This window comes from Pelodiscus sinensis, chromosome 8 (assembly GCF_052426305.1).
Source record: "Pelodiscus sinensis isolate ZL-2025 chromosome 8, ASM5242630v1, whole genome shotgun sequence".
In the NCBI taxonomy this organism is placed as follows: domain Eukaryota; kingdom Metazoa; phylum Chordata; order Testudines; family Trionychidae; genus Pelodiscus; species Pelodiscus sinensis.
The window spans coordinates 57,989,244-58,012,557 of NC_143059.1; the positions used below are offsets into that span (position 1 = coordinate 57,989,244).

The window sequence follows — 23,314 nt, forward strand, 5'->3', positions numbered from 1 at the left end:
AGATAATTTTTTTCATAGATTCATAGACACCTAGAACTGGAAGGGACCTCGAGAGGCCTCACGGCAGGACCAAACACTGCCTAGATCATCCATGAGAGATGCCTATCCAACCTGCTCTTAAATATTTCCTGAGATGGAAATTCCACAACCTCCCTAGACAATTTATCCCAGTGTTTAACTACCCTGACAGTTAGGAAGTTTTTCTTAATGTTTAAACTAAATCCCCCTTGCTGCAATTTAAACCCATTGTTCCATATCCTATCATCAGAGGCTAAGGAGACCAATTTTTCTCCCTCCTCCTTGTAACACGCTTTACACTTGAAAACTGATTATATGTCCCCTCTCAGTCTTCTCTTTTCTAAACTAAACAAGCCCAGTTCTTTCAGTCTTCCCTCACAGGTCATGTTGTCTAGACCTTTAATCATTTTTGTTGATCTTCTCTGGACCTTCTCCAATTTCTCCAAATCTTTCTTGAAATGTGGTGCCCAGAATTGAACACAATACTCCAGTTGAGGCCTAATCAGCACAGAGTAAGGCAGAAGAATGACTTCTCATGTCTTGCTCACAAAACTCCTGTTAATACATTCCAAAATCATGTTTGCTTTTTTTTGCAATAGTGTCACACTTTTGACTCATGTTTAACTTGTGGCCCACTATGACGCCTCGATCCCTTTCAGTAGTACTCCTTCCTAGACAATCACTTCCCATTCTGTATGTGTGAAACTGATTGGTCCTTCCTAAATGGAGTACTTTGCATTTGTCCTTATTAAACTTCGTCCTGTTTACCTCAGACCATTTTTTCAGTTTGTTCAGATCATTTTGAATTATGACACTATCCTCCAAAGCACTTGAAACGCCTCCCAGCTTGGTACCACCTGCAAAATGAATAAGCATACTCTCTTTGCCAACATCTAAATTGTTGATGAAGATTTTTAACAGAACTGGTCCCAAAACATACCTCTGCGGAACTCCACTTGTCATGACCTTCTAGCATGATTGTGAACCGTTAGTAACTACTCTCTGAGAACGGTTATCCAGCCAATTATGCATTCACCTTATAGTACCCTCATCTAGGTTGCATTTCCTTAGTCTATTGATGAGAAGATCATGTGAGACCATGTTAAATGTCCACCACTTCTTCCTTATCCACAAGACTTGATATCCTATCAAAGAAAGCTATCAGATTTTCCTCATTCTTTGTTTATTCTGATTTATTCATGAACCAGGTTGCTGGGATTGTTTTGAATTAGAAGTCAGTAGAAAATATGGGTTTATTTGTTTTTTCTTCTTTTTAAACAGTAAAAAAACTACAATAACTTCTCAAATAGTTATAATGGCAAAAATGGAATTGAAATGTCATACTAACAACCTGACACCACCATTAAGAGGCAGTTTAAGAACCAGAACAGAATAGAAATAGTAAAGGGAATTTTCAAGCTAACTAACGTTGGAATACTCACAGAATTCATATGGGTTCCGTTAAGTCACAGTCCAAAGGAGCTGACTGACTCAGAGAAGGATCCTTTGGCAGCACAATTACTATTAGCAGCTAGATGTGATATACCTCATTCTTAGAAAAAGACAGATTTCTCAACAATAGTGTCATGGAGAAATATAGTATGGGAAATCCATGCAATGTGGGAAAATGACAACCTTTTGTTCAGGATCAAGTAGATTTTACAATGTGTGATTATACTTTTTGTATTTGAATAAAATACATGTACACAAAATGATAAGCTTGATCAAACAGGTATTTTAAAATTAATCATTAAGGTTATGAATGAGATCTGTTATAATACCAGTATGGAAAATTCGTGCATCTTAATAACGATAAAATAGGAAGTTACAAAAGAGAATAGAATAGAAAGTTCTCTTTCAAAAGCTTCTTTTTCTAGGCACACAAACATTTTAGCCAAAAATCAAACATCTGCAAGACGAAATCAAGGTATACCTCACTTAGTCTGAGGAAAATCAGAACCAATCTAAATTTTCCTGCTTCTGCTGTAGGCAGATCTGTTGGCCTGACCTCAGCGCAAATCCCAGACTCAAATACCATTAGGGAAGTCTGGATTTTAGAATTCCAGCTTGTTCATCTGGCCCTCCTACATATCATAAAACAGTCTAACCCAAATCACAGATCTGAAGGCTGTGACACTCATGGAAACTTCAGACCTGACCTATCTTTAGTTCAACGGAACATATGTTTCTGGTTAAAAAAAGTGCAGATAACTGTTGTCAACAATTGTTTTTCCTTTTGACTGGCTCAGATTGCTGTTCTCATACAAAGACTTGGCAGCAGGAGTGACAAGACAATATGAGAAAGTCTCTTTACACAAGCTTTCCTATATAGCTGAACATGCTCAATAGATTTGGATAAACACCCAGATGCTCAGCTGCTTGTTGGAATTTTTCTACCTTTTGATGTTCTCTCATCACTGGTGAGCAGTCTAAACATTAGCAAGCAATCTTATGTTGCAATGGTCATAGTTTGGCTTGCTCTGGTAAACCAAATGTCATTTGTTCCATTAAAAAAAAGCCTTTATATCTATAAACACTCGTTTACAACCTCACCATTATTTAATGGCTTTCTAGTGGGAACACAGGTGGACATCTTCCCAAATTAGCTCACTCCAGATATAGGACCTGATTCTGCAACTTTTAATGTGATTAACTTTTCCCTATCAAGCAGCATCACTACAGTCACTGGAGCCACTTGCACTGAATAAGGTTCATTCATGTGCATAAGAGGCCTGATCCAGCTTTGACTGAAGTCATAGGGTTTTCTTGCTACCAGCTGTAATAGGAGTTGGATTGGGCACAAATTTTGCAGGCTCTGGCCCTCTTTTACTAATGAGTGTCACTATATAGTAGATGAAAATCCAGAAAGAGAGGGAGAGAGAAAGCACACACATGAAATGAAAACAGGCCACTAGCTATTTGAAGGTATTAACAACAACTTAGAAATGAGCAAAATTCATATAAAAAAGGATGCTGGGTGCCACTTTTATTAAAAGATTAGAAACCCCCACATGAGAGCAGAACATAAAGTCACACGGCCACCCACCCCATTTTTAAGAAGGGAGTTCCCCCGGTCAAGGAACAAGTAAACGCTAGCTAGGTAACATACAGTAAATGCCATCAGAAGAAAATGGAGAAGGAAGATGTTTAGTATTCAGGATGACATGCTGTTTACAGTGGCATATTCTGCTCTTCCTCAGTTTTGTCTGTTGGACAAACAACAGCTGTGTTAGGATATTTAAATTATGATGCGAGGATTTTGATTTGGGTCCAGGCTTTAGCCTGATTAAATGATATTAAGTTAATTTACAAGCAGAGGCTTGGCATGCAGGTCAAGTGCTTTTTGCATGTGTAGTTTCCTTCTTTTTAAAATTAATTTAAGGTTGAGCGCTTTGAGAGCCAACTTTCCATGGCATGAATAAGCTGGTTATATTTTAAACACACCTGCCATCAAAGGAATTTTTGAAAGCTCATATTTTTTAAAAAGAGAGTTTTCTCCAGTGAGGTTTTAATGCATTTAAATATATTTTCTGTATTTATTTCTTCTGAGACAAAAACAGCATCTTAAGATGCTGCTGTGATTTTTGGATCTGTGTTAAAACAAAACACTCTAACATTATTAGCAAAATGATTTTCCCACTTGAATTTTACCAGATAAGAGCAAAACTCTCATGGCTCACATTATAAATTTTCCAAGCCCATTCATAAAAGCTATTTGGTTGATGTAGTTTCTAGATGGAGAAATCTGGAGGCAAGCATTATGTTCAACCTCACTTTAACAGTCACTCCTAGGAGAGATACTGAGGGCAGGTACCAGCATAAACAGGCTAAGTCTAATCTGCATGATCCCTGTGTGAGCCTTTGTCTCTGTCTACTGGCTGCGCTATGTATAAGAGTATATCAGTCTGCAACTGCTTTTAAGCTGCTATGGATACTCCTTTAACCCAAAGGCTGTGTCTAGACTGGCAAGTTTTGCTTTTGCGGAAATACTTGCCAGCTGTCTACACTGGCCGCTTGAATTTCCGCAAGAACACTGATGATCTCATGTAAGAAATCAGTGCTTCTTGCAGAAATACTATGCTGCTCCTGTTCGGGCAAAAGTCCTTTTGCACAAAAGCTTTTGCGCAAAAGGGCCAGTGTAGATAGCTCAGATTTGTTTTGCGCAAAAAAGCCCCGATCACCAAAATGGCGATCGGGGTTTTTTTGTGCAAAAGTGCGTCTAGATTGGCACGGATGCTTTTCCGCAAAAAGTGCTTTTGCAGAAAAGCGTCCATGCCAATCTAGACGCTCTTTTCCGCAAATGCTTTTAACGGAAAACTTTTCCATTAAAAGCATTTGCGGAAAATCATGCTAGTCTAGACGTAGCCAAGAAGTAGGAACCATTCTCCACCCTGCATGCTTGTAGATCTAGAGACTCTAGGTTCCAGTCTCATAGGGCATGTCTACACAGCAGGGCTAAAGCCAAAATAAGCTATGCAACTTGAGGTACGTCAATTCTGTAGCTTAAGTTGAAATAGCTGTTGGCTTTTTGTGCTGTCTCCACAGCAGGAAATATGAGTTAGAGCACTCTTCCTCCAGCTCGACATCATTTCAACATTATGTTGAAATAACTTTGTAGTGTAGACGTGGGGCTATGTTATTTCAGAATAACATCAGTTATGCCAAAATAACCCTACCTGCTGTGTAGACATACCCATAGAGTACTGCACCAGCAATGTTATTTTAAGTAGTGGCCCATATGGAGATTTGAACTGCTGTTGACTTCTGATGTTAAGAACAAGCTTCCCTGGTTAGTGTGTGACTCATATACACCAGTGTAGGTTATGGTTTTATGCAAGCATGGTGAGAAACTTGCTTTATTAGCTAAGAGGGCAGCCTGCCCATGCTGTTCCTAAGCCATTATCCTATAGTTATAATTGGCCAAACTGCAGCTCAGGTAGAGAGTAACTCTAGTTTGCCTATTTATATGACAGCAATGGGCTAAAACTGTAACCATTTGCCTGAGTTTCTACCTCGCACCCAAACCCTGAACTACCACTCTGGATAAAATTGGATCCAACTCATAACAAAACCCCCAGATTTGTTTGTTAAAAAACCCAAACCCAGCTGACAAGGATCTGCAATTCTAAAACCACTCCTGGTTTTTCCAATTCCCTCTATAGTCCCACAGCAGAGGAAGATAATCTTTACTTCCCTCCTGAAAATCATTCTGCAGGTGTTATGCGGATGACGTTGTTCCTCTCACTGAGTCCTACATACTGGACAAAGTTTATAAAGTTGGTCAGAGTCCTCTGGGGCCTGTGACTGAAGAAGCCAATTATTATTAAAAGTAATAATAGCATCCTGTTTGGCAGGGGAACCTGAGAAATGAGGGAGCTTCACGTTGTGCCCTCAAAGCGTAAGTGCTTCTCTGCTTACAGTTTGCTCATTTCTTATGGCATTGCATCAGGAGAGAGAAGGAAACATTACTGCAGCAGAGATTAGTTCAGGTAAATGTGTATCCAGATATTAGGGATAAAACTCAGCTTTACAAATTGTTGTTGGTTAAGAGTCCAACACATTCAGATTTAATGCTGACATCTTCAGAGAGCAACACCATCTCACTTCTCAGATACACCTGGCTAGAACAGCGTCTCCATGATGTAAGGCCTGTCCAGATCGAATGACTCACCTGTTCACCAGTTGTATACATTGTGCAGACATGATTTGGTCGACATAAGTTTCTATTTTTCAAAGGAGCAAGCCGGAGTAATTCTGTCAGATGAATGGCCAAGTCATTTCAGTGATTTTTCTGACCATACACGACAAACTGTTGAGAAGTGTCTGCTTAGCAATAAAGATACCAATCTGAGACTTTAACCCCACTACAAACAACAAATCAATCAACACTGAAAATGCAAGCAGTACTTTTATTGTACCAGGCCCAACCTTTCAGCCACATGACAAAGTGTTCTACAACATAGCACTACGTAAGGCAAATGAGTGCAGAGTGCCCAGAGATTTATTCTTGGGCAGTAGAATACCACAGACTCCATATTGTTTTCAATAGAATAGCCAATCAGTGTGGGGTCATTACAAGGACCAGCTGTCCTAAGTGTTTAGTTAGCTAAAGTACATATTATAAACAGTAGGCAAGGCATTAGGGAACGGAGTTTCAACACACTGTGGGAAAATGTCGTTTACTCTGAGACCTCAGCAAAGGAACTCCTCAAATCAGTTGTATGATTTTTTTTTTTTAAGATTCCACTAACATGCTGTACTACAGTTTGTCCCTTGTAATTGGAAGAATGCTTATTAATGATAAAGCCTGATTATAAAGCACTCATTTGAGTACCAAGGTCACCAGACTGCTGTTCAGAACCTTCATCAAAAAGGGGGACATCCATATGAAACTACAGAAAACACACTACAAAGTTTACTTCCCAACTTCTTTAGCACCGAGACACTGAGATCACCAGAGACATTGAGTATGCTGTCTCTGTAACAATTGCATATTGATTTCTATGGAGACTGGATTACAGTTACTTAGAAAGGGGAGGCTTAAGTAACATGCTCACCACTGCACAGCCACTATATAGCAGTAAAGTCAATAAAAGACAGATTGGCAAATTCATTGAATCAGAGGGTGAAATCTTGGCCCTACTGAAGTCAGTGACCAAACTTTCCTTAGCTTCATTTGAGTCTTAGAACCCTGCTGCATGTGGCATACCCCTTCTGTGTCAGAAATCACTGCTTTGTCAGTAATCTGATTAGGGGACTCTTGTGCAGCCTCAGAATAGTTCCACAATCACCACTGCACCTATAGCCATTCCCCTTCATATGACTCCCATTTCCATCTCCATATGCATCTGGTATGTTTTGTCTAAATGCAACCCCCATAGGTGGAACTGAACCTGGGACTTCTGGAGGTTAGTACATGAGCCTCTATGCCTTGAGCTAAAAGCCAGCTGACTCGCAGCTAAAGCTGTAGAGGAAACTCATTCTCTCTCTTTGTAGGTGGTCTAAGTGCCACTACATGGGACAGTGAACTACACCCAGAAGGTGTGTGGGTTACACAAACACTGCACAGAGCACCCGGTGTCCAGTGAAAGAGCAGGTACTGTACTATATAGTGCTGCTGCCTTGTTACCATTGAGATGTGTAACTGGAAAGAGAAAGACCAGCTGGGTATATGACCAACTAGCTGGATTTGCTTGAGAATGCAGCATTTCAAAAAGCAATCCCAGCAGGTTCATCTCAGAATTCTAAGCCTCTGCCTCACACTAAGCTTTCTAGATTGTTTTTATCAGCATTTTAATTTCGTCTTTCTGAGCATCATTTCCTGTGATTTTCAACTTTGGTTCATGGCTGCTCCAAAAAGTAACAAGAGCACGTATCCTCCAAGGCATTTAATTAAATGGACAGAGAGCAAGAGGATTCAGAACTATAGTGCAGTTCTCAGTAGGACGTGACCTGCCCTTCCACAAATGGGATATAGCCTTCTCATGGGAGTTGGAAGGCAGCCATGATCAGAGATGACGATTATTTCTGAAGGATGAGTGCCTTGATTTTGCATGTATGTCACGAGCGGGGACAAGAAGGGAGAAGAAATCTCAAGAAGAGGATAGCAGATGTGTCTGATCACAGAAAACAAAATCCTCAATTGCAGGATTGAAATGATGAAGTACAACAAGAAGTTTCGTGTATGATAATGCATGATTGAGACAAGCTGTGGGAGCACTGGACTCAAGTGAGGGAAGTTTGTCCAGCAGAAGAGGCTAACACACATCTGTAATTTCCTCCTGTCCGCATTGAAAAGAAGTTGATATCACTAAAAGAGCCGAATGTGAATGCGCAGCATTCCTTAGCTGGCATCCAAATGCAAGGCCACACACTGCGGATCCGCCAATTTCCCTTTCACAGAAGCCCTCCCTTCCTTATCCTATAATTGTTTGTAAAAACAAAGGGCACATTTTTTAAACCAAATACCCACCGCTCTCCCTACACTGGAAGATGAGGATTTAAACCCTTGTCCTATTCACCTCCTGAAGAAAAGGGGAAAAATGGCAAACATGGCCTTTATTCAGTGCATTTCCTGAAGGAAAGGTGAATGAATAGGGATCCAGATAAGAAAAGACTGCTGTTACTGTTTGGTGGATTCTGTAAAGTATATTAAAGGGAATAACAATGCACATTAGCCATCCCATTCAGTAACATTTTTAGTACCCAGCGGAGTCCAAATATAAATTGTAATGGCATATGGAAAATGCCTTAAGAGCCATTTCAAATCAATTTGCTTTTATATAGCATCTTTCGAAGTATCTCAAGACACTTTGCAGCGAGAGAGAGAGAAAATAATGAGCTAATGATTTAGTAGAGTTGGGTACTGTGGTTCTCACGCACACAGCAAGGCAAAAATGATGCAGAGATGGAATTCAAAGCTCCAATTTAAAAGCAGTACTAATGTAAATACACCTTTTGCCTGCAATTACATGATGGGGAGGGGAAGTCAGGTACAATAGGAGGCCAGGCAATGAAGTAGGGCTTCTTTTGGGTTTAATAATCTCTGTTCTATGACTACTCTTGGGGACTTTCTAGTTACAAATAAGACAGAACCTAAACTTCCAAAATTCCCATTATATCAGTGAGTTTATAAAAAGCCCAAACACAACCTGCCAGTGAAAGCAGGAAAATAATTATTGTGAAAATTTACATGAACATTTTTATCAACCCATGTAACAGCCTCAGAAATTTGCTTTCCATGTAGGTTTCCAGGAGGCTTCAGCCAGCAGCCTGTCAGCTGCATCTCTCTCTCGCAGCTAGTGAGATCAAACAGAAAGGTTCTGGCATAAATCCAGTTCGAATTGCCTGTTCTACAAAGCCAAAACTTATAATGGAAATATAATTTTTTATAATGGAGTTTGCCTATCTCCTATAACTGGAAGGGACCTTGAAAGGTCATCAAGTCCACTCCTCTGCCTTCACAGCAGGATCAAGTACCATCCCTGACAAATTTTTGCCCTAAATGGTCTCTGAAAGGATTGAACTCACAACCCTGGGCTTAGCAGGCCAATGCTCACACTGCTGAGCTATCCCTCCCCCACAAAGTTTTGGCAAAACTTTCAGTAGAAAGGCTTCTGAGGTCCAGGATGGACGTTCTGGTCAAAATCTGAAAGAGTGATGCTGATTTTGTCATGGTTATTTGAGACATTACCCTTCCCCACAACACCTGATTGGAGGTGCTGAACTAGCATAACCTAGATTTAATTAGCAGGGAACTAGTGCTGAATATTTTCAACAGAGGGTCTTTTGCTCTGGTATTCAGTTCCCTTACTTATCTGAGGACACAGTGCAGGGCCCATCTCATTTCAGGCTACCATATGTGGGAGTCACATGAGGATTCTGAGGCAGGGAGGCAGCATTCCCTGTAAGCTGGGCACTTGTGTGGCCTCTGAGGAGAGATTCCAATGCCACCCAGCTGATTAGCAGAGAGCCCACAGTTGGGTTTTTTATTTGCTTCTGGTGGTGCACATTCACACGTGCCTTGATGCACATAAAATGTATTCTGCACGTGGATGGATAAGATTAGACGGAACATTACAGTGAGGAACGGTCTACTTATTTTGAGGAAATGCTTTCTTCTTGTTTCTATGACATGTGCAACTGAGTGTATTTTAGTGATGATATACTTGTACCCTCTATCTTTGTTCCTTAGTCTGAACTCACTTAATCCGATGCATATTTTCTTGATAAATTTGTTTTAATTTGATTATATACCAGCTCGGTGCTGTGTTTGAAGGGAAGGGTGCATCTACCCCAGTTTAGTTCATAAGATGTAATGTGCTTTTGTCTCCTTAAAGGAGCACAACCCTTATTATAACACTGAGTGGCCATGCTCAGGGCTGGACACTCAGGGCACATGGTTTTAGGAAAATTTTGAACTGGGATCAAGCTGGCCGGTGGAGGACAGAGTGAAGCTGTAAAGAGGCTGCTAGGATTAGAGCTTCTGAACCATGGCTGGCTAGCGCAGACATTCAGGGCATGATGGGGATGCTTACATGCAATGTTCCCTCTACTCTTTTCTATGTGTGGAATAAAATGTCATGTGCACCAAGGCACGTGTGAAATGTACACCAACACGTAGAAGCAAAAAACGTAACTGTGGGTATTCTGCTAATCAGCTGGGCAGCATCTGAATCTCTTCTGAGCAGCTGCACAAGTGCACAGCTTACAGGGAACACTGCTTACAAGCTGGCTCTGAGCATCCCATGATATAATAATGATCATTTTCATAGATTGCATCCTAATGGGCATGGCACAGCTATAACAATACTACAAACAACTGGGAAATCTAAATAATAATTAATAGCTCAAATATAGAATCAGCATTTTAGTTTGCTTCTGATCTGGAATTCAGACAGCAACAAGAACAAATTTATTCTGGTTTTATATATGAACCATCATTGCAAGAAATAATTCAAGAACATCTACAATTTTCTTCCATCAATCAAGCTTTATGTCAAACTATTTTTATACCAAGACAGTGAGGTTCTTTGAAGTACAGACATAAACCTGCTGAAGAGAAATGTTCATCTGAAAGCAGAAGGTGTTTAAATCTGAGATTACTTGTCTATTTTAACGGGCGGGTAATTAAATAGGAATGCAAACCCCCTAATGAAAAAGAGCTCTTCTTTGCTGGCATGAATGGTACCATATCAGGGCATCTGCTTTCTCTGGACGTAGGCTATGTCTACATTGTCTTGAACTTCAGACGATGGGGGTGTAAATAGAAGTGTACACTCCCCCACTGTAACTCTGACATATAAACACTACAGAAGTGAACACAAAAAAGATCCTAGTTTGCATGAATTAACTATTGTTTGTGGGGCAACATAGACAAACCTTTTTATGTTCCTTGAGAAAGGAGGAGATTGGGATTAGTAAATCTAGTAGACAATCTGCAGAGGAGGAACAACTCCTCTAGCCTCTGGGAAATATTTTCTCTTCTATATCGAGTTCCGTTGATGTTATCACCAGAAAGAAACAAAATATCACAGTAAATTTCTTCTAGTAATAACAAAGTGAACAGCTGAGGCTAGGGAAGGTAATAATCTCCCACCTCTGGGGTCCTAGAATTAAGTTACCAAGGATATAATATTACTTTGCATTTCTATAATCCCTTCTATCTAACAGTCTTAAAGGAATGAAGTCACCTCACAACATGATCAGGTGGGTATGTCTACATGACAGTCAGAGGTGAGGACATAGCCCGATCACAGTGAGCTCAGTCAGGGTATGTCTAGACTACATCCCTCTGGTGACAGAGGGATGTAAATTAGACGTACCAACATTGCAAATGAAGCGGGGATTTAAATCTCCCGCGCGTCATTTGAATAAAAATGGCCACCGCGTTTTGCCAAGTCATCAGTCAGCAAAAAGCGGCTGTCAAGACGGGAATCGGGCGACAAAGAAAGCATTTGTCGGCTGATCCTGTAAACCTCGTTTTACAGGGCATAAGGGATCAGCCGACAAAGGCTTTCTTTGTCGCCTGACCCCCGTCTTGACAGCCGCTTTTTGCCGACAAACCGCTGACTCTGGCAACAGAGGGATGTAGTCTAGACATACCTTCAGAGGTATCTCAAATGACAATAGCAGTGAAGCCAGAGCAGAAGAGGCAGTAATGTGGATCGCACACATCTGCTAAGGACCCTGGATGTACATTCAAACAGCCAGCCAATGTTGCTGCAGCTTCACTGCTATTGTAATTCGAACTAGATCAAATCTAGCTGGAGCATGTCTACAAGTGCTGCTGTCATAACTGCAGTGGATTGCAATGGAAACACACCTTAGAGACGGCAGTGGTGCTGTTGTTCAGCAGAGAGGTGGATTGTTGCCTACTTTAGGGCCTATACATTGTTGGGAAACTGCACAGTTCCTGGTTGTGCTTAACTCAAGCCAGTGAGCATGGGCCTTCTCTGGCTTTGATTAAATGCTAAAATGTCACATTCCCAACGCTCACTTCTCCATTGCAGAGAAAAACAAAACAGATGATTCTCAAGCAAGAGGCACATGATGGCCTTTAAATATACAACCCTCATCACTCTGCAACAGAACCTTTAACCTAAACTACCACCTTGGGAAAATAAAACTTAGGGTCCATAATGAATGGGTAGCAGCATTTCATACCGGCAACATCTCTTTCTTATATTCATAAGACTAATCCGGCTCAGTAAATGAAACTAGGTTGCAAACAACTCCTCGAAGCCACGTCTCCACTTGCTGTGGCGGAGATTGATCTTCTGGCATTCAATATAGTGGGTCTAGTAAAGACATGCTAAATCGAATTCTGAGGGTGCCCCAGGTTGGCGCCAGTACTCCTCACAGTCGTGAGCGGTAAGGAAAGCTGACGGGAGTGTTTGCTTCCATCAACCTCCCACTGTGAAGACAGAATCAAACTCAGCTTAAGGTATGTTGACTCCACCCAAGTTATTTATGTAGCTGGAGTCGTGTATCTTAAGTCGATATTCTGGGTCTAGTATAGACCTAGCCTGAGAGATCTTAAGTACACAAACGTTATCGTAGGAAAATCACTGACAGGAGAAAAGGTGACCTGTCCTGCCTCTCCACCTTCAAAACTTACTGCATCATTTAAATGTTTTAAAAAGCATTTACTACAAAATGTAATACGTTATCATAGAATCATAGAATCATAGAACTGGAAGAGACCTCAGAAGTTCATCAAGTCCAGCCCCCTGCTCTAGGCAGGACCAATTCCAACTAAATCAACCCGGCCAGGGCTTTGTCAAGCCGAGACTTAAACACCTCTAGGGATGGAGACTCCACTACTTCCCTAGGTAACCCATTCCAGTGCTTCACCACCCTCCTAGTGAAATACTTTTTCCTAATATCCAACCTGGACCTCTCCCACCACAACTTGAGACCATTGCTCCTTGTTCTGCCATCCGTCACTACTGAGAACAGCCTCTCTCCATCCTCTTTGGAACCTTCCTTCAGGAAGTTGAAGGCTGCTATCAAATCCCCCCTCACTCTTTGCTTCTGCAGACTAAACAGACCCATGCCCCTGAGCCTCTCCTCATAAGTCATATGCTCCAGCCCCCTAATCATTTTGGTGCCCTCCGCTGGACCCTCTCCAATGCGTCCACATCCTTTTTGTAGTGGAGGGCCCAGAACTGGACACAATACTCCAGATGCAGCCTCACCAAAGCCGAATAAAGGGGAATAATGACATCTCTGGATCTGCTGGCAATGCTCCTCTTAATGCAACCTAATATGCCATTAGCCTTCTTGGCTACAAGGGCACACTGTTGACTCATATCTAGCTTCTCATCCACTGTAACCCCCAGGTCCTTTCCTGCAGAACTACTACTTAACCGGTTGGTCCCCAGCTTGTAACTATGCTTGGGATTCTTCCGTCCCAAGTGCAGGACTCTACATTTGTCCTTGTTGAACCTCATCAGATTTCTTGTGGCCCAATCCTCCAATTTGTCTAAGTTATTCTGTACCCTATCTCTACCCTTAAGCGTATCTGCCTCTCCCCCCAGCTTAGTGTCATCCACAAACTTGCTGAGGGTGCAATCCATCCCCTCATCCAGATCATTAATAAAGATATTGAACAAAACCGGTCCTAGAACCGAACCTTGGGGCACTCCACTAGAAACCGACTGCCATCCTGACATTGAACCATTGATCACTACCCGCTGGGCCCGGCCTTCTAGCCATCTTTCTATCCATCATACCGTCCATTTATCCCATCCACAATCCCTTAACTTGCTGGCAAGAATATTGTGGGGGACCGTATCAAAAGCCTTGCTAAAGTCAAGGTATATAACATCCACTGACTTCTCCATGTCCACCGAGCCAGTTACCTCATCATAGAAGCTAATCAGATTGGTCAGGCATGACTTGCACTTTGTGAATCCATGCTGACTATTCCTAATCACTTTCCTCTCATCCAAGTGCCTCAATATGGATTCCTTAAGGATCCCTTTCATGATTTTTCCAGGAACCGAGGTAAGACTGACCGGCCTATAGTTCCCTGGATCATCCTTCTTCCCTTTTTTGAAGATGGGCACTACATTTGCCTTTTGCCAGTCATCCGGGATTTCTCCTGATCGCCACGACTTTTCAAAGATAATAGCCAAAGGCTCCATCCGAGGGTTAAACAAATTCCTCTTGTAAAAACATCTCAGCAGTAGTTGTGGGAGTCAGTTACTCCTAGGAAGCTTTAAGCAGCTTAAAACCAATGATAATTCATGTATTTGAAGCTCAGCATTTGTTGCTTTCTGGTATAGACTTCTGCAGAAGGTTAAATGTGGTCAGCAAATGAACAAAAGAAACAAAAAGAAAAAAGAAAAAAGAACTAGTCCCAGCTGCAGCCTGCCCAAAATTCTTGCAGCAGCCTCGTGGTCCAGTTCATAATGCCACCCAGTGGACACAATATTCACATGAGCTTTCCTCCATGAATACTGAAGATTTAACAGCAAGGACTTGATAGGGAGAAAAGAACAGGATTTCTGAGTCCAAACCTATCCTCAAGAAAGCAGCTGAGCGTTCCATGTCGTTTGAGACACTCAGCTCCATCAAGCATTTACAAGGTTACAGATACAACATTAAGGAGTCTAATTCACTAATCTATATACAGCAACTGCCACTAAAAAGCCACCAGTCACTAACACTTACTACATAATCCTGTCTGGGATGCCACTGTTTTCCCCTTTGCTTAGGATAGGAAATAACTATGAAATCTGTTGGCACATGCTGGCTTTTTAAGGTTGGCCACTATGTGAAGATTTCATACTGCATATGTGTGTCTTCTACATCAGAGGTAGGCAAAATAGAGCACATGGGATGAATCTGGCCTGCCCAGCATTTCTATTGTATCCGCTCAGCTAATTAGCAGAGTCTGCTCCTCCTCCCTCCCTCCCTCCCTCCCCGCTACCCCCCGACCTTGTTCCATCCTGCAGCCAAGTTGCTTGCAAGACCCTTTACTAGCTATATTGGAGTGGAGGGACAGAGGGGGAACACTGAAGTCAAGGGTTGCCAGATGATTGAAACAAAAATAACGAACCCCCCCCCCCCCCCCCCCCCCCCCAAAAAAAACAGCAGGCAAAAAAAAAGGGGGAGAGAGACCAAAGTTGTTGAGCAAACATCTCAGGTGTCCGGTATTCTCTGAATTTTTTTACTGGACAGGAGGTGAAAATATTGGACTGGACACCTGGCAACCCTATGTCCCCGTGCCCCTGTATCCCATCTCTGCGGAGCAGGGGCCAGGGAGATGGACACACACAACAGAGCTGCTCCTTTTCCGAAGTATGGTGAATGAATGAGATGAGTACATGTCTTAAGAGGCAATACACTGTTTCTAAGATTTCTCCAGCAGCCATCTCTCTCTCTTTCACCCCCACTCCCCATGTATCCCATCTCTGCAGTGCGGGGGAGAGAAGGAGACAGCAGAGCAGGTCAGCTTTCCCTGCCTTAAAGAGACACTGCATGGCATCTCTCAGAAACTTATCCTGTGGTAGATAGTACATACGTTCTGTCACCTACCCATACCCATATTTGCCCAGTCTCTCTGCCACATGCACACACAATTTCTCCCAACTTCTCTTTCTCTCACACACAGAGTCTCTCTCTCTTTCTCTCTCTCTCGTCACTGGCCCTGCTCCTTCCGCCTGAGCCCCACCTGTTCTAGAGGCTCAGAGATGGCCCCTGACGATTTACCAAAATTCATGAAGTGCCCCCCCCCCCAGCAAAAATGATTACTCACCCCTGTTCTACATGAAGGGGAGAGACCAGAGAAATGCTATTAGGCATCAATGGATACATAAGGCTCCTAAAAACTTCATAATTTGTCAAAGTGAATTTTCGGACTGAAATGTGAATCCATTTATACCTTGCTGTGTACTTAACAGATTAAGTTTTGTTCCCTAGAGGATATTACCACTGCGTACCAGAGGAGTACCCAGCATTTCTTCTGTGATATCATTTTGGCAGACTCTTACCTCAGGGGTGAGGTATTTCATCATGATTTCCTTCCCTTTCTCTCCCAGTTTTTCATCTGGAGCAATTTCATACTCTGCCTGGAACAGAAATAAAGACACCATCAACGTGTGTGCTCATACTTTGTCATTTATAACTTCATTTTGAAGATCACCTTAATTGAGCATTCCACTTGAATAATTTGGAAGACAAACATAATCTTCTGATGGAGGTAAACCTGTACAGTCAATCTAATTGAAAAGCAAAACATTGGTGTCAAGATGTTTTGACCAAGACCAAAACCACTCTTAGCTCAAATCAGCCCTCTTTTACTAGGCCACAGAGGAATAGATTTCATTGATGTATACTTTATAGATTTGCCAAGACCCAATGTTTTGAAAATGTTTCTGATAATTAAGAATACCTCTCAGGGAGCTTTACTTGTTTCCTCTCCCTTAGATGTAGGGAGTGGAAATTATTTTTTTACAAACTATAAAGGAGGATTATTTGTTTTGTTAATCTCTGTCACAGCAAAAACATCTTTACTTACACATGAGGAAAGCTCTCAGCAGGCAGGGTTTTTGGAAGCGTGGACCCTCCTGTGGATTTTAATTTTTTCTCTCAGTTTAACACCCATTTCTCAACTTCTTCCCCCTCTGCAGAGATTTTGTCAAACACTTTTAGTGCTTTTTGAGGCAACCTTTTGAAAAAGGAAGAGCTCAAAAACCTGGGATATTTCAGAGCTTAGAAAAATAAAAGGGACTAAGTGTAGATAGAGAGATGTTCATACATACTGGAATCGTATTAGATTTCTAGTGAGCATTACAAGAGAGAGCATACTCATTGTCAGCATTTTTAAAATATTATTCGGGTGATTCTACACATTGTGCCAGCACTAATTTATGGTAAATTTTAGGATTAATGTTATTAGGACACAAACTATGACTTTTGAATCACTGAGACATTCATCATTTTACTTAATATTTTTCAGCAATGCAAGTCATTAAAAGGCAAGGAAAAAACACTTATAGCCTGCAACCCTAAGTGAGATAACTAAATGATAATGACATATTCTTAGAGACATTCTAATTTATCACTGCCTGGGGTACAAGATTTCAGTTTTATGAGCAAAAGGACTTTCCAGAACAAAAAGTCAATCCAACATTTTTTTATGAATGCTCATATTAAAAATAGGATCCTAGACCCACTTGCCAAACCAATTAAATAAGTTAGTCCAATGCAAGCTGTCTGAGATAATAAACGAGGAGGAAGTAAAAGACAACATATGGTAAGTCAGTATGAATTGGCGCTTGGAGGAACGAGCTTTCAAACTGTTGCCTACTTTAGGGCCTATACATTGTTTGATACAATACTACACGAGAAGGAAGGCTGTAATTAATACTCTAGCTAAACAGATCAATGAACAACATGAAAACCACAAAAGTAATAATAATGCTATTATCCATATATCCAGCCAATGCTGATTGAGCCACTCTAGTTTAAGCTTAGGGTTGCGTATTTATATAGCAGGTTGTTCAAAGATCAGATTTAGTTTGGTAAATGACAATGACCACAAATAAAAGAAAACAGTACTACTGATGAAAAACACACTGATGGTTCAAATCTACAAGTACAGTACTTCCTTCTTAGTAACCATGCTGGGGATGAACCGATTATGTTCTCATAAAACTTAATACAAGGGTTTAAAAAAATCCTTCATTCAATTTCCTGTCCATTTAGATGGTATCTGACTACAGGTCATTTTAGCTCTTGAAAGCATGAACACTCCAGAGTGTTTATAGCATCTTAAGAGCATTTTTTTTCTCCTAGTATCTGTGCTGAAGGATAAAACAAACAACCAAAAACATTTTAAAAGGTCAGAGAAGTTGCATTTTATCTAGACACTCACAGTTTATGATAACTTCAAAGACAGGCTAGGGAATTTTTAATGTAAAGATTTAAATATAAAATATCTTTTAAGAAGAGAAAATATTTGTATTTAAATTTAACTCTCTGTGCAGAAGACTGCCAAACATAAAGCCAGAATTTATTGATAATGTCTCAATGGGGAAGGATTTGGGAACATAATTAAGCTCTCAGTTCAGCACAACTCATATCATCTAATAATTATCATTCATTGTTCCCTCGGCAGCTTTGGGATGTTGAATATTTTGCCATATGAGAGATTTAGCAAATGGATCCTTTAAATGATTTTAGTGGAACTGCTTTCATATCAAATGTCGGTCACATAGTTCATATAGTCTGAGTACTATGGTATTTGTTTAATAAAAAATAGAGATCGGGAATTCAGATAGTATCTTAGTATATGCATCCTATATTTTGATTGGCTGGCAAGTAAAACAGCTCTCTACTGGATGTAATTAGACTTGGGTGGATGTGTTGTTGTCTTGTTTTCAGGCTTAAACAGAGATGTTATTAATTTCAGGTTGAAGAAGCCTGAGTTTCTGAAACAGATCACAAACTCGGATCCCTGTGACATATATTTTCAATTTCTTTTAAGATGTTAGTGTTTGTCCCCAGCCATGGATTGATGGCAGCATGTACTATGTGATTCCTATCAATTCACAATGCCTCATGATCAGCTCCGCATTGACTAATTTGTCATTGCTTGGGGTATAAGATTTCAGTTTTATGATCAAAAGGACTTTCCAGAACAAAAAGTCAATCCAACATTCAAGTTACAGCGGGGGAGGTCTAGGTTGGATATTAGGAAAAACTATTTCCTAAGGAGGGTGGTGAAGTACTGGAATGTGTTACCTTGGGAGGTGGTGGAATCTCCATCCCTAGAGATTTTTAAGTCTCGGCTTCACAAAGCCTTGGCTGGCATGATTTAGTTGGGATTGGTCCTGCTTTGGGCAGGGGGCTAGACTTGATGACTTCCTGAGGTCTCTTCCAGCTCTATGATTCTATGGCTAAACCGGTAGTGAACGTAGTAAAAGGGATTATGTAATGTATCTGTGGGGGTGTATGTAGACCAGTGTTTCTTAAACTTTTTTAAGACCGAGGAACACCAAACAATAATTTTTTTTTATGAGGAACACCAAGGATTTTTTTTTTTGTTGAGCAAAAAAAAAGGGGGGATGGGAGGGTGGGCGGGGAAAAGTTATTGTGCAAAAAACAAAAAATGGCCAGGGGTGGGGGGAGTTATTGAGCACACACGAAAAAAAAAAAAAGGTCGCCTGCCTCTTTAAGGGAGGAGCCATTTTGAACTCTGTTGTCCTAGGCAGAACTCCTCCAACAGCCTCGTTGCACACAGTTTAAGAAACACTGATGTAGACACCAGCAGCAGATATAGGGCAGGGCGAGCGGGGCAGCTGCCCCGGGCCCCATGCTTCAATAGGCCCTGCGCCAGCGCCAGGGGCGGGCTGGCCCAGTGGGATACTGGGAATTTCCCAGTGGTCTGTCCGCCGAAGGGCCAGCTGGCAGCTGCTGGAGGAGGAGGGGGATTGTGATGGGGCACCGCAGCCCCGCAGTTTAAATTCCCCAGCACCAGCCAGTACAGGCCATGTGGGGCCGAGGGAGCGCATGTGCAGCATGCTGAAACGCCGCACAACAGCTGAGAGGGGAGATGCCTGGGCGTGGCGTGACGTCACAGCCTGAGACTTTAAAACCACGTGGCCCAGATTGCACAGCTCGGATCCGCACATGGTCTGGAGCCTGGGCCAGGGTCTCGGCTATCCTGCAAACTGGAAGGCAAAACGTGGATGGCAGAGGAAGGGGCTTGTGCTGAGGGGAGGGGGACAGGTCAGGAGAAGAAAGGAGAAGGCACCAAGGGACAGCGTGGATGAGAGACAAATGCCAGGGGGCCAAGTGGAGACAACGAGGAAAAGGGCAGGAGGGGAGGTGTCAATGGGAGGGGGAACAGGATGATGCTGGGGGAGGAGAGGGTAAGGGCATTGGGGGCTAAAGGGGGGAGGGAGAGGTTCTGGGAGAAAGCTTGAAAGGTGGGATGGGCATGAGGAAGGTGGGGATGGAGCAAGGCATGTGTGAGGGCACAGGGGCATGAGGGGAATGGGGGCAGAGGGTGGTGAGGGGGTAGGCATCAGGTAAAAAGAGGGCAATGGGCGAAGGGGCAGTGAGGGAAGGGGGAGGCACCAGGAGGGTGCAGGGGGAAGGGGCAGGTGCCAGGGGATTCTGGGGGTGAAGCAGAAGGGCAGACACCTGCAGGGGAGGGACCAGCACCAGAGGAGAGAGGCAGGGCAGGTGTGTAGAGGGAGGATTTTAGAGAGGGGATAAGAAGGGGTAGCTCTCACAATCAGAGTGGGGCTACTGGAGGAGTGGGCACAGGGGAGACGCCTTTTTTCTATTTTTTGTCCAAAGGGGGGCCCCACGAAATTGTGCTGCCCTGGGCTCCGTAAAACTCTCATTCACCCCTGGTAGACACTGCCCTCCTCAAGGCAAAAGCAAACCTCCTCCAACAGCTGTGATTCTCTCTCTGTGTGGTGTGATTATTTCAATTTATGAGAGCTAGCAATGAAGACCTCCCTCAACCCCACCCTTTCAGAAAGCTCTCTCTGGTGGCAACTTGTCTATTTAGCAACACAGGCTGTTGTGAATATGCCACCTCGGGGCTTTACCTGCTTAACTAGCTCCTGACTAACTAGAGTCTAGTTCAAAGTCTCTGTCCAGATATTCAAAGTTCCCTTCGGGATGGTTTTTAGCTGCCATGAGAACGACTCTCCTTTTGTAACCACAACTTCCCATTACAGATACCACAACAATAAATCTGTTGACTAGTAGGCAAAGCAGGGAGGAAGACAGAACTTTAACAGGAGCAAGACATACACTGTGGCATTCCCACCAGCAAGAGACAGTAATGACTGTGGCCCTCACCCCATACAGAACGAAATACAAAACTCATTTATTTGACTAGCTTTCCTGCAGCAAGTTACACACACACACTCTATACTAAGTCTACTTCTCTCACAGCTGGGAGCGATGAAAAAGATTTTCATAGTTATTTCTATTTTAAGTTCTTCGGAGATGTTCAGATAGTATGTCGAAGGGGACAGACAGACAGATATGAGACTGAAGTTCTGAAATAGCTTATAAAACTCAACACCGAGAAGTGTTAGCCAAGACTCTCCTTTAGCTCAAACGCTAGAAACTGGCTTTTGATTTTTGGAAGAAGATCATGAGTTTTATCTCCAATGTCACTTGCATGTTATTCAGCTCTCCAGGGGCCCTGTGCATATTCTGCACAGATTATTTCAAAAGGAAGCATGGATTAAACGAGAGGCCCAAAGTCCCTGAAAGTTAGTTCTGGATTCTGGATGAGTACTCAGGTCTGCTGACTCGCAATCTTGTGCTTTAACCACAAGACCCCTCCCTTGTTCCTCAGCACTAGAAAGACTGGTTACAGTCTCAAAGTACATAATTAACAGGAATAGTATTATTAGTTACAATTGCAACATGGTGCACACTCCAAGACCCCTAGGGCGCTTAACATTCATTAAAGTCCACCAGGGAACTTTTGGTGCGCTCAGCAGGGTCAGCCCAGGCCAATTACTGCACAACACATTAGCGTGCTTTAGAAATCACACCCATTGCGCACTGTGTAGACACACCCTGTATCTTAGTGCATGAGCAACCTATTCTGGCATTTCCTCATTTGAGTGCTTGCCTTTGCAATCTAAAAAATAGTCTTTTAACTTGAGGTTTTTACTGTGTGCAATTTCCTAGCCTGAAGAAAAACACTAAAACTAAATGTCACCTGGAGAGTCATTTAAATCCCCCACATGGGTCATCATCAGGGTTGGGATCCAGTACCTAGCAGCAGTAAAAAGCTGTTCTCTGTCCTTAAATCACGAACCTTACATTTCTGCAGGATGCTCTTTTATGTTAGTACAGTGTAAGCAAGTACAACGTATCTCTGCTCTTCGGTGGGGGAAGAGATTTGGAACTTCTATTTCTCTTGGCCTGAGTCAGCCAGTCTGTTCATGGCTCCCTCCACTCAGACCCACTGTGGCTCATGGTATAAACTGAAAAGCCCCCAAATGGCTAGGACTCTTCAAGGCAAAGTGGGTGGAGGAAGCAGGGGAAGGAACTGAGAGGGGCAGTACAATGGGCAGTAGACCAGTCCAAAAGGAAATCATGACACAGCAGAGATCCGCTGAAAATCAGAGCCACTGTATATGCATATTATATTATGAAGTATTCGTGTTCAAATCCTGCACTGTGTTACCATAGTCTAGTTCTGCAGGCACTAGCTTGAAAACAGGAAATGTATACAGCTAACAGGTGAGCTACATATTGATCAGCTTATTTTAGCACAGCTTATTCCTTATTTTAAGGACCTTCTTCCTTTGCTAGAATATCTATAAGTATGCTACAGTGCCTGGTAGGCAGCCTAGGAATAACTTGTAAGGGTTTGCAAGAGACTTAATTGAATCATAAACCAGGCACAGTATTAATAACCAGCTGCAGTATTAATAACTTTCATTTTGTACAACGCCTACCTCTGAAAGTCTATCAAAGACCAAAGACTGCCTACTTGGGCAGCCTGCCAGCAGCAGGTGATGGGTACAGGGGCCAGTGGAGGAGACCTCCCCATGTCTGGCAAATTCTCTCATTCGGGACCAGTCAGGTCCCGACGGTGTGAGATCAAGAAGGTCCAACCTGCATAATGACTTTTCAGCAGGAGTGTGGGAATGCCTGCAATTCAAGGCTGGGCTTCTCCTCTTGCACTGAGAGGAGAAGCCTGTATTGATGGCGCAAGCTAAGAAGACCGATGGCTAACGGGGGTCCTTTGTTGCCAGCTGACCACCATATTTGAGCAATCTTGCATTCATGCCTGTTGACAGTGTTATCTGAGCACTGTGCTCCTTGGCTGTGACAGTCCAGGGGGTTGTGGGGGGAACATGTGATTTGGGATGGATGAGGTGAGAGGGAAAGCTGGTCGCAGGACAGGTGTGGTAAGACATCTGATTGTCGAGGCTGCTTCTGGGCTCGCTGTTCGGTTTACACAATTCACTTGCCAAAGGTCTGGCAGTGTTGGGGCACTTTGGGTCCCCACATACACAGTGACCCATGTCCCTCCTGCCTGGGGAAGAAAAGACAGTCTTGTGATTTATATTCCTTAGCCAAGAGCATGGCCCCGCTGCTGAAGGTGTTGCTCATACACAGCAGGAACAATCCTGCCCCATAGAGCTTACACCATAAACAGACAGGACAGTCAGAGGATGGTAGAAAGGAAGGCCTACTATCCCCATTGCACAGATGGGAAAATAGCCACAGAGAAATTCAGGGACTTGGCTGTGGCCACACAGGGATCTCCCAAATGCTAGCCCAGTTCTTC

At 42.6% G+C, this 23,314-nt stretch overlaps 1 protein-coding gene across 2 annotated transcripts in view; it reads right to left on the reverse strand.

Moving 5' to 3' along the window:
- The window catches only part of GRK5 (G protein-coupled receptor kinase 5), a 252,048-nt gene that overhangs the window by 63,579 nt on the left and 165,155 nt on the right, over nt 1-23,314 (reverse strand). For both annotated transcript variants that reach the window (XM_075935365.2, XM_075935364.2), the window contains exon 4: nt 16,020-16,097. In XM_075935365.2, the coding sequence (XP_075791480.1) occupies nt 16,020-16,097 (78 nt within the window). The remainder of the gene's footprint in view (nt 1-16,019; nt 16,098-23,314) is intronic.